Genomic DNA, 12,753 nt, shown 5'->3' with positions numbered 1-12,753 from the left:
GTTAAGTTAAAAAGTCCTTGTGAGACACATTTCTGAGGGCTGAATGAGTGTTCCAGAGAAACAGCACTCTATGTTTGTGCTGTTCTTTCTTTCTCTCTCAGCAGCCACTGCTGGCCCCAGAGCTGAATCAAGTGCAGTGGCCACAGGTCTGATCTGTTATAAAATCAACAATGTTAAGGATTCCTGAATTCATGGACAGAAAGATGGCCAAGGATAACACACTGACAGAAAAGCAACACACTTTTGTAAGAGCTTTTGGAAAGTTTTTAGTAAAACCCACCATTTCGTCTACTGAATGTGCAACAGGGAATAAAGGGCAATGAACAGCAGGGCTGCTCTAACTGGTCAATAATGGTCTGACAAGGTTAGGCTGGGGAAGACAAATTGTGCAGTGGATATGTATCATTCTGGGAGCATAAACATCCCCCTACAGAAATCCAGATGGTACCAGCAAACACCCAGTGACAGGGAGATCAATGGCTCAGTCACAACAGCTTGTGTTATTCCTCTGCTGATACAGCAGTTTCAGAGGTACAGCAGGGTGTGGAGGGCATCAGAGCTGAGCAGCAAAATGAAGGCAGGGCCTGTGGATCAGAGCAAGGATCAGACAGCCCAGGCCAAGCTTCTGCCATGGGAGAGGACCTGGTGAATGCTCACAATAAACACATGATCAGGAAAAGAAAGGTCAGCTGCAGTTTGTCTTCATGAAACCCTGCCCTGTGCAAGGCTCTGAGCAGTTTCAGCTACTGCATGCAAAGATGGGATCAAAATTCCTGCAGAAGCGCAAGGGTTAAAGCCACTGACTTGTGGTTTTAACAGCGAGATTCAAATTCCAACACCACCGGATCTCCTTTTGTCTTGTGAGCCACAAGAAAAAGAGGACAGGACAGAAGGGGAAGGTTTGGAACCACAGGAGGCTCATTAGGAACCACAAATCCCTGTGGAGATCTTGGCTGGAGCAGCTGGAATTGGGATTGATTCAGCTTTGAATCTCCTGACACACAAGAGTGTGAACCCTAGAAAAAGACAACCTCACTGAGGGTGCTCAGGAAGATTCTGAGAAAGTAGAAAATTTTAAGGAAAACGGGTCAAAGATGCCACACAGCATCTTGAGAAAATCCTGTGGGATCTTTGCTCACACACTGGACTGCTGGGCTGGGATGGCAAAAGGCAAGAAAGAGCTCAAGTGCTTGGAAATACAGCCGTCCTCCAAGGAGGGAAATGCCTTCTGCATGGACTAGAAAAGAGGAGTTTTTATGATGCGAAATGCACCCACACCTGTGATGATGCTAGCCAAAAAAAAGAGGAAAAATAAGGGGAGAGTTGAGAGGAAGAGACCCTTCTTATTTAATATCCTTAATTTGTGGAGGAAGAAACCAACAATATGGAAAATATGGAAAAATCTTTTGTTTGGAGGGCCAGGGAGGACAGCTACTCATGACAGAAGTAGCTGTATGGGAAAAATCACTGACAGACAAGAAACCTTCAAGAGTACCTAAATCATAAAGAACTCCCCCTAGTCCCTCTCCAAGTAAGTAAAGAAATAAGCTTATTAATTAATCAGGGAAACCACAATTTGGAGGACCTTTAGAACTTTAAAAAAATAACATAAATTATTGATCTGGTGAAAAAATGTCTTTAAAATAGTAATAATTGTGTTAGTTCTTCTGCAGTTTTATTCCAGCCTGGAAATGTGGCTATTACTTCCATATTTCAAACAGACATTTATAGAGAGTTTTAAACATAGAGGCCCCCACCTGTTGCTCCTCTGTTCTCAACCCTGCTTGTGTAAAAGGTCTCTCATCTCCCTCCCTGTCTGCAGTTGTTGGCCTCTTCAGCTCTTCCTCATATCTCAGGGAGCTGGAATCTCCCATTTCTCCATCATATGTCTCATCATAGTAGTAAATGGCTTCAAGAATATCATCATCAGTAGTGAACAATATGGTGTCCCCAAAGTGCTCTGGAGCTGAAGGCAACACACAGAATTAAATGGAGAAATAATGCAAAAAGAAAATGAGAAAAATTATTTTTGGCCCTTCTTTGCATTTAATTTGCAGCAGTGTTTAAAGATAATGTATGGCAAATTGATACTGACTATGGCTTTCACTCTCAAACTTATACTGCATAATAGAAAATTAGAAAATTCAGAGGGAGAATTAGAGAATTTCAATTCTCTAATGGATTCTCTAACACTGTGCTGGAAACTCTTGTCAAAGGACCAGGAACTGCTCCTGAAGCTTTTGGGCTATCCAGAAACTCTCTGGACAATTTCTCTAATGGTCATTCATTTCAATGGAAATTCCATTTCTCTAATGGAAAATTAGAGAATTCACTAGAGAATTCAGTCAGATTTCAGATACATAGAAAAGCAAATGGGGAAAAAAGCTTCCCAATCACCTTTTCCAAAAGACCATGTATGTGAAAACAAGCAAAAAGCTGCAACTTTGAAATTTCTAGTGCTTATCTGATGGGATTGAAACACAGACTGGTTGCTAAAACATAGTTAAAAATGGAGATTAGCTCTGTATGCTGCTAAAATCCCCAGTATCAGTGAAGAATGCATTAATGGGCTTTGCATTATGTTTTTAAATTAAACACCAAACAAAGTGCCAGCTTGCTTTGAAGTGGAAAATGATAACAAACAAGCTAAATGTATTTTGTTTGTATTGTACTGCTGTTTCCACAAGGAAAATCAGAAATGATAGCCTACCTCCAGACAAGGTTCCTGAGGCTTTGGCAATCTCTCCTTTGAAGATGCACTGCTCATCCAGCACCATGATGATGTCTTTCACACCTCTGAAGGAGTGGATTCGGGATTTATTGTAATTCCAGATCCTAATCATGGCTACCTGACAGGAATCCACAAAGTCAATGAAGACAAAGTGAGCTTTTCCAGGGGTGAATGGTGCCAGCCAGAGGTGCATATCATCCTGGGTCCTATTCACCCCATCTATCAGGTTGGTTACCACCCTGGGATCATTTCCATAAGCTGGTAAAATATTTATGTCAGGGGGTTCAGCTGTTATTTTTGCAATCTGAACAGGCTCTCCTTTAGAACTAAAAATTTCAATTCCATTAAGACCAACATAATGTCTGTCTCCCCATGTTGTTCGGATGTCTATCACCAAGTGCTGCCCATAAGGTAAAACTGGGATTTTAAAATCACTTCCATCCTGGATCTCCACAGAATTTTCTTCCTCTTGCTTCTTTGGTAGTGATTGTAGTCCCTCTTTTCTCTGATTTTCTCCAGGCCGGCTGATTTTCTGCTGATGGAGGAACTCATCAAAAATATCCCCTTGAAAATCCATGTTCGAGATCCGACCACGGTGGGAATAATTAAATTTCACCAAGGAGTTCCAGGACTCCTGCAGAGTGTGTTCTTGCTCACTGCACCACTTCATTCTAGAGGTTGCTACGTCCTTGATGGGAATGTCTTCATCTGAAAACAACATTACAAAGGCATTTAATGTACAAACAGGGAGCAAACCACTCCAACACTGACTTTGCAGAATGACGTTGTGTACCTCACTGGGAAATTCTCTGACAGCAGCACTTTTATTTTGCATTTCTGTCACAAAGACTACATGTCCCAGTTCCCCTTCCCCACTCAAACACAATGAACAAAATCACTTTTACCTATGGAGGAGAACTCCTGCCATGGTACAAACTGCAACTAAGTAGAGGCTGTGAATTCTTGCCTCAGCCCTTAAAGAAATTGGGATTTTTGCTCAGTGATACTTATTGTGTGCTTGTCACAAGAGTTTAAATCATCCCTCTGCATTTCTGCAGGTCTTTCATACAGCTGGAAATGGCTGAACTGGTTAATGTAAAGCATTACAGAGAAAAGCTGGTTCTTCCTCTCAAAATGAGCCCCAAGTATATAAAGAAAAGTGGTGGGAAAAGGAGTAGGTTCAGCAGACAGGCAGGATGAGGTGAGCATTGCATTCTAGGCAGGTAATGTCCAAATATTTTTCCTATTTTTCAGCAGGTGTGAGATGTAGAAAGAGAATAATTACAAGATATCCAATGGGAATGCAACAATGGGAGGGCAACAAATCAGACGGACCCAGTGGGAGCAAAGCATCTTCTCCTTGTGGCTGCACTGGGGAACTGCTTCATTTCAATCTCAAAACAATTAAGAACAGATAATAACCAAGGTTTTCAATAAAGCAGTCACTCATGTATTTTCTTCAAATAAATGAAGAAAAGGAAGTGCAGTACTGAACAATTACAGGCCCGTGGGCCAGATTTTACTTCTGTACAGTGTCCTTGGGTGGATACTAAAACAAATGGTTATCAAGAGTAAATGCCAATTGCTGTGAAATGCAAAACAAAATTTTCCCAAAAGACTGCTCAAGACTAACTTTTAACTGTGTTTTTGGAAATACTGGAAAGAGGCAATGTTCCTAATCTATCTATGGCAAATAACCACTTACAGTGGGGACACGTGAGATAAAATTAAGAATTTTAGAGCAGATGGGAAACTACCTGGAAAAGGGTTGTCTTCCAGAATGAAAGGCTGGAGACCAACCTGGCACTCCTCTGTACACCACAAGGAAAAGGCAGACATGAAGGAAAGGTTCATATTTCAGAGAATATCAGACATTTTTAAGTCACTTTCTTGCTCACACCACTACCAAGAGGTGGTTGATCCCCAGCAATACTCACAATTCACCTGGACAAGGAACTGTACAAATATTTACCCCTTGAAAATGTCAAAGCTTGAAAATTTTGGGATGAGCAGAGTACAGAGGAGTATTTACCATCCACTGACTTTCCTAGTTTGGGAGAGTTTTTCCCATTTCTTTACAAATATGAAATACTTCCAACAGTCCAGAGGTTACAATCCTGAACCCCTTCTAGGGCAGTGCAATTTAAAAGGTTTGTGAGTCCTACTTTAAGGACTGGTAAGAGGAGAAGTGGAGCTCTCAAAGGAAAGCAGAGGTTGTCCAAAAGCAGACACCAATGGCTGAAGGTTTATAGTGTGTGACTTTTATCTTTCAAGAATCTAAAATGCATTATTGATTAATGACACCTCAAACATCCAGCTCCTCTGTGGGTTCAGGAGTGTCTTGAACCACCAATTCAGCTTCTGATGGCCACACACCCCACACACAATTCCTCTCAAAACTTTAGAAAACTACATTTTGGGGCAAGACTACACAGAAAAAACCACCTTTCTTCTCCCTCTGTTGTGTTAATCTCTTTTTTTACTCCCTGTTATAAACAGCAATCATATTTCCATGCTGCAATCACATGCTTCATTTCCCAAATCATTCTAAAAGCTCTCCTCTGTATCTGTTCCACTTGGTAATCAGCTTTCCTGAAAATGGATGATCTGAGCTGCAGTTTTCCAAGTGAGGTCTCTCACAAGTGCCTGTGTGGAGATATTGAGGTTTCCCAAGTAGCCAAAATGCCTCTGCTGATCCATCCTGGGAGTGCACTGCTCCAATCACTGCTCACCCCAGCATTTCACTCAATCTGCCATCAGCTACTCAACCATGAGTCTTCTCTTCCTCGGTCATTTGCAATTGATGATTACTCAGCTTACAACTTAATTTTTGGTTATTAGTCCCCAGATGAGCCTGCAACCATTCTACTGAATTGCATTCCATTGCTCCAGTCCTCAAGTTCATCGTTCTGTGCAGTTCTTCAATCTTCTTAACTCATAATAAACCAAATTATATGTTATTTGCAAATTTTATCAGCGTACTCCCACCATTTCCTTCGCACATTAAACTGGTTATCAAAGAAAAATTGATGTTTTTATAGCAACATTAACTCCAGCCAAGCCTGTACGTGCTGTTACTAATTCCTGTTGTTCTTGTGAAGCATTTAGTGACCAAAGCCATGCTGTGACATCCACAGGAGCCTCTGAGCCTTCCCTTTGTCCCACCCTCCACTGCCCTTCTCTTAGCCCCAGGCCAATTAAAATCCAGCCCTCTCAGGGAAACATTTTAAAGGTTTTCCTGATGTTAAAGCTCTCTCAGCTCCATTTGAAGATGGCTTTACCCTGCACACACAGCAGAGAGAACAAAAGCTGCTGGGTGGCTGCAGGGACTAAAACACATCAGGAGCTTAAAGCACCACATGAAAACCCGCTCTGAGCAAAATCAGAGAAAATTTACATTGAAAAATTATAACCCTCATCTTGTAGTTTGCATTGAAATTCTTAATTTATCTCCATTTTCACAACTGAACAGAACTTCTCAAGGTGGGATTTATTTACAGTTTTCACAACATGAAAGTTTTCATGTAACAGATACTGTGAAATGTGTGAAACAGTAAATGGGGCTGCAGGGAGTGGAGTGGGTGAAGGGCAGGTGGCACCTATTCCAAACTCCTCTGTTCTTCTCTTCTTTGAGGCATAACTTCAGACACACTGATGAAATTGCTGTTTTCTCCACAGAGGGTCAGACAAGGAAAAATTCAGACATTCTAAGTTTAGAAAGAACCATTTTACCTTTGTCTGAAAAAGCCCTGCAGTACCAGCTGTAGATTTTGAACTGACACTCCTTCATTTAGGTGAATTTGCTGTCCCTTGTCACCCTTACTTGCATGTAAACACCCAAATTCAATATACAGCAAGATACATTTTCATGTAAATTGTTCTGATGTTCAATCACTCTCAAAATTTCAATTTGTGGCTTTGTAACATCTTATTCCAATTCTCTGAGTCTTGTTGTTCTTGTATTAAATCTTCATTTGAGACAAGATACTGAATGCTGAAGGATTACAGAATGCCAAGCAAGGAGCATGAAGGGTCCAAAACCCAGGAGTCAGAATGACATGGCTTGAAACTGAAAATGGAAGACAAACATATACCCCAAGCAAAGGCAAATTGGGTGAAAGAGAGCCAAAGGAGAGCTTGTGGGTAAGAAATTATACTTTTCTGTTATTTACACTTGTTAAAGACAAAAATATCTCATACCCTGAAAAATTCCTAGCCATGGATTGCCAGATGTTGGGATAAAGGGGAGCTTGGGAAGTTCTCCTGCTGTTCCCTGGGGACACACAGCTGGTCCTGCCAGAGGCAGAACACAACTGCACAAAGCTGGATCCACCTCCAGCAGGAGGTCTGGGGAAGGAGGACAAGGATAATCAACAGCACAGAGCAGACAACAGCTAATTTATTAGAAAACTCTTCATAAATAAGCCAGATGTCTGAGGGAGAGGTTTATAAAATTATGAGTGGAGAAGAAAAATAAGGGTAATTTTCCATTCACTCTGAATAAATATATTGAGCATCTATTCTCACCAAGAAAGACACAAAGCTACTACACAAATAAACTCTGCAAATTTGGGATGTAATCTTCTTTATCTCTCTGCAGATTTTAATTGATATTAGCAAACATTTGCTGTCTACAGGACTGTCAATTTTTAGAATGTAATTTATTGAAATTTCATCTTCCAGCTGCTCCAAATAAATTAAAAGCTCCTAAATCAGAATGCAAATTTTTCTGAAGAGTGTTTCATATCAGGTGTAGGAGACAGACTGAGTATTCTCATGAGGAAAATATCACAAATAGCCAGACTAATATCCACTGTCTAAACTTCCAGGAGTCTCAAGAAGTCCCTTCCACCTAAAATGAGTTTGTGCCTCTGCAAAATGGAGAACACATCAGCACTTGGACTAAGGTTGCTATTGTGACCTCTTACCTTTGAGAGCAGAATCATCTTCTCCAAGATTTGTAGTGTTTAATCCCAGCTTTTTACCACACATGACACTTCTCCTTCCACTCACAGGGTACTGCAAACTGCAGTTTTTGTTAGAAGGGGAGTCAAAAATGTCCAAGTCCACATCAGCATCCTTTCTGGTCAGCGTTTTTGATCTCCCATCTCCAGTTGCATTTCTACTATTGGGTCTTCCCAGTTCATGCCTCTGACATTTGACATCCTCATTTATCAGATCTGAGAAGTTTTTCATGATTTCATCTGGCTGTGTTTGAAATCTTGAGTTGAAATTCTGTTCTGTAGCAAGCCACGGAGGCTTCTGCCTACTGGGAGTGTCTTGATTATTCTGTGGCACCTGGGAAGATGACTGCAACCAAGAAGGAATTGCACCTGCAGAATCAGTCAGTTTTCTTCCTGTTAACCTTTCCATTTGCTCACTCAAACAAAGCTCATCATCAGACTGAACGTGCTCTGCAACTGCTGCTTCCTCCTCTTTGGCATCTTTTATACAAACCTGAGATGGGGGCTCTTTTAGATCATCCTCTAACTGTGATAAATTTTTCTTTGTAAAGCTGATTGAGTTCATCTTAGGCTCAAGAAGATTCTCTTCTGGCAGAGCTGTCCAGTTCAATGAAGCACTGTTTGATTCTGAGCATTTTAAAAGTAGGTCTGTTTTCTTGTCTGGACCTGCAGGTGCATTTCCTTCCTTCCTCTCAGCTGAGGGAGAGGCTGAGCTATCTTGCTTGTGATCTGTGAGGTCAATTGTGGTGCTCTGGTCAGCAAGGAGATCTCCAGAGCCTCTCTCTAATTCACCATCAAACACAAGGTTCTCATCAACATACAACTTCACCTTCTTTGCTCCAACATCAAGGTCCTACAAAAATAAAGGTAGGAAGATTTCAGTCAAGCTTTTAAGCATTAGATATCACAGCTCTGGGACTCTGACATTTGAACACTTAATCAATAGACAGATGAAAACAATTAAACCCTGTGTCAGTATGTGCTTTTGACTGCTTTTTAATCTGAAGCTGAAATGACTAAGAAGCACTGTGTAATAGATAAGATTTTTTTAAAGGACAGGAAACCCTGCTAGACACTGCTATCACTTTGTCTGACAAGGTTTGATTATTTAGAAAAGCTTGAGGGGAAAAGCCCAGATTAAGTACAATTATATTTGATCAGGATATAAATTCCAGAGGCACGTTTTGCTTTTCATCCCTAAGATTCAGCACTTTCAGGACATGTTCCACAGTGAACAACCACCCAGATCAAAGCCACCAGAGTTAAAAAGAGTTACAGAGTTACAGAAATGCTAGAAAAAAAAAATCATCCAGTCCCTCTCTGAAGAATATAAAATAACCAACACCATTGTGAGGAAATCTGGTTTTAACAGTTTTCAATTAATCTGCCTTGATAGCCTATTCCAACACTTAACTAGCCTTTTAAACAACAGGCCTTCATCTCAGACACAATTCTGCCACTCACAACTTTATCTCTATGTTCTCCTTCTCTGTGGCACTCACCAATACCTGTTTTTTTTATTCCATTGAAGTTAGAACTAATGTTCTTTCTGTTCTCTTCGCCATTTCAATATAACCTTTTCTCCCTCTTGACAAAAATACCATTATCTTCAAAGAAAATACAGAAGATGAGACACAATCCATCTCCATTCTGTTCTCTAACTTGTCCATCTCATGGAGTCTTTCAGAGACTCTCTGTTCTTTGCTTCTTTTTGTGAAAAATAAGAAGCTTTTTGTGAAAGTAAGAAGTTTCAGTTTCATCCCTCTTGCTCATTTCCAGCCTGTCAGTTCTCCTTGAATACTGATTTTCATTTTCCTCTGCTCCCAGACTAAACCAATCACTCCTTCCCTTCCAAGCATGAAAGTTTCTGGTTCTTCACTCCTGAACACACACTGTTTAAGCCTTACAAGTTTTTATAGCTTCCATCCTGTTGCCTTCCCAATAATAACATCTCTGAGGCCAAAAAAATGCAATATAGATGTACCCAGAGGAAAAGCAGGGGATGCAAACATGACAAGAAAGCTCCAGGTGAGGGAGGGGAGTGGGTGCAGGAATGCAGGACACATTCCTGAAAGGAAAAAGATAACCTTCCCTGAGTTCCCAGTGAGCAGCTGTAAAACCAGTTTAATTGGCCATTATGGCCTGGCTGCCTGTGGAACTCCTGTAGGATCATAAAGTGCTGCATTTCTGTGCTGATGCAGTCAGCCATAAAACAGGATATTTTTTCCCCTTGAATGAGGACACTGCTAGATTGATCTAACAGGGGATCAGAACATTTCAGTAATTACATCTGTTGAAAACTACCTGCATGGCTTTGCCTGGAATTATGATGGGGAAGAGAAAGACTATCAGGATGTCCCAATAATGCTACTTTTAAAATTTTTATATGTCTAAACTGCCAATGTCCTCCTTAAATGCTAGAGATATTGAACAGTCACAGCTGAATTTAGGATAACTGGAACATTTCTCCATAATATTCCAGCCCTACTGCTGTTAGGAATACCCAGGCCTTAGTTCTACATTTTTACCTGGAAATAGGTGTAAACTGAAGGGGACCACAAAAATACAGATGTACATTGAAAAGTATTTGTTAATGTCATCTTTTTAAATTAAAATCAACTTCTTAAGAACAGCATGTTTTGAAATTAATCCCACTGCACTCACCAGCAGAGGAGGTCAGGTAGGCAGAGAAACTCTACAAAATGAGATAGTGGAGCTCATTCTCCCTGAAAAAGGGACAGTCAAGCCCAAAAAGGGGTCACTCACTTCAAAAATGCTTTTCCAGTCAGTGGGAGACTGTTCTCTGATGCTTTGGAATGTCTGGGATGGGTATTTTAGGAAGCAGAAAAGGTCTGAAGTGTACCAAGATGAAGCAGCCAGGTATTTCTAGGATAACAGAGACAGACTGGACTGGGGCAGGCACTCCAAGAGCTGACAGCTCAGGAGAGCTGATGAAAATCTGCACCAAAATCCTGAGCAGACTGAGCCTCAGGGAGGAAAAATCTGAACAGATCCCAAGAGACTCCAAGAACAAACATATGCAGGCACAAGACTAAGAACTGCTCTTTTTCATTCCCTCCCACCCCTCTTCTGAGTTTCCAGTTGCTTAGTGATCTGTTCTGGTGGAAAAGATTGACAGTTTAGCATCCCCAGTACCACTGCTCAGCTCTCCTCAAGCGTGAGGAGGCTGGAAAAATCCCTTCCTCAGGAGTAATCCCACCCTGTAAACAACCACTCAATACTTCAGCCAAGGCAGGGCTTTTCCTTGCTGGAAGAGTAATTAAAAGGTCACAGTGTCTCAGAACAAACAAGTGGGTATGAGCATTGTCAGAAAGAAAAAAGATTTTGTGAAAATAATTCTGGTTCCTTTGGATGTTCCTTCCCAGCCTGCACCCTCAGCCCTCCCAGGGTGTCTGCAGGGACAGTGCCTCCCAAGGAGAAAATAGGGATGGTATTTTTGGCCATTTCTGTGATATTCATGCACAAAGGATAGAGCCTAAAACCAGAGGCACTTTTCTGAGAATTCTTCCTGGACAGAGGACCTGAAATTGCTTCTGACTTTTCAGAAAAGTGTGAAAAAGAAGCAGTAGAAAAGAAGCCAAGAACCAAAGAAAATACTTCTACAAAACTGATTGTGCTGGAAGAAAGCTGCTCCATCCTTACAGGCACACCAGCACTGAAAAAAAGGCCCAAGAGAATGGACAGGAACATAGGCACAGGAGGAACAAACACACAGGCAACCACCTGAAGAAGAGAATTATTCAACTGGAGAGCACCTAAGACCTTAATGCATTTAGGTATTGATTCCATTCCCAGTTTTGTGAAGACATACAACACACTTTAGACTGGATCTTTCAAAAAAGTTTTAATAGCACCATTAACCATGCAGTTTCAAGGCTGTATCAAGTACTTACAAAGTGTCTGACTGTTGCAGATAAATTTGAAAAAAACTGGCTGCCCTTACACTTGTTCCCTTCCTGCAGACTAAAATTCACCTCCTTTTTTGGAGGTCTCAACTGAAGTAAATAAAGGCAAGATGAAACATCCTCTGAGACCTTTCTTGTAATTCAATGAATCAAGGAATCTATGACAATGATGTCATCTGACTTTTACAGCTTCCTTCAGACATATTTTTTTCTCCTTCCAGTCTCAAGTTCTGAAATCCAAATATACCAAAGTACCAGCCTGACTTAATTTTTGGCCTATTTTTGGAAGCAGTACTTGGACATCTCTCACTTACGTGGTTTTTGAGGGAAAGAAGGCAGTTAGAATGATTCCCAAAATCTACACAGAAATCTGGCTCTGGATTTACATTAGCAGGAAGAAAATTGTTCATTCATTGTCTTTTGGGGTTTTATACTTCTTAGACAAAACTTCCTCATGACAAATTACAGACTTAGGCAGAACTGCTTTGTATTATTCTTTCATGCTAAGGATAATGAGACATTTCTTCAGCAAGGATAAACTGCTGCATTTCCACCAAAACCCATAGGATTATATTCCCAATGGATTTTACACATTGCCTTATTTTAGGTTATTAAAGAAGCAGAACCTTGAAACCAGACAAACATTTCTCTGTATGTTCTGCACACAGAAATTTTTCCATCAAAATCCATAGGATTATACTCCCAATGGATTTTACACATTGCCTTATATCAGGTTATTAAGGAAGCAGAGCCTTGAAACACAGACAAACATTTCTGTGTGCGTCCTGCATTCTATTCAGTAGGTTTGGTAACAAATCATACCATTACCTCCAAGAACAGCAGCCCTTTCGCACACTCTAATGATGATGGAACATCCTGTAGACCACATTTTAGTGAGAAAAGCTATTAAAATTCCAGGAAAAGAAATATAAATCATGTTGTAGTAAATTTGTTTTAAGCTGTCCCTTCCACGGCCATTTCTGTATGTATAAATTACCATATGTGCTTATATAAGAACATGGATGAGAGCAAAACCAGAGGGATAAAGCTTCTTATTTATAATCCAGGACAGCAAATCCTCTTTGATCCAGTACCTGAGAATTTTTTTTTCTTAACACTGCAGTGTACAAAC

General features: G+C 40.6%; 1 protein-coding gene across 1 annotated transcript in view; it reads right to left on the bottom strand.

The window, feature by feature from the left end:
- KATNIP (katanin interacting protein) overlaps positions 1–12,753 on the bottom strand; it is a 55,640-nt gene that overhangs the window by 21,460 nt on the left and 21,427 nt on the right. The window contains exons 13-15 of the mRNA XM_058816041.1: positions 7,660–8,548; positions 2,711–3,439; positions 1,758–1,966 (exon numbers count right to left, since the gene is read on the bottom strand). Coding sequence (XP_058672024.1) covers positions 1,758–1,966; positions 2,711–3,439; positions 7,660–8,548 — 1,827 coding nt within the window. The remainder of the gene's footprint in view (positions 1–1,757; positions 1,967–2,710; positions 3,440–7,659; positions 8,549–12,753) is intronic.

This window comes from Ammospiza caudacuta, chromosome 17 (assembly GCF_027887145.1).
Source record: "Ammospiza caudacuta isolate bAmmCau1 chromosome 17, bAmmCau1.pri, whole genome shotgun sequence".
Lineage (NCBI taxonomy): Eukaryota > Metazoa > Chordata > Aves > Passeriformes > Passerellidae > Ammospiza > Ammospiza caudacuta.
The sequence above is the reverse complement of the archived record's forward strand: the minus strand, read 5'-3'. Positions and strand labels throughout refer to the sequence as shown.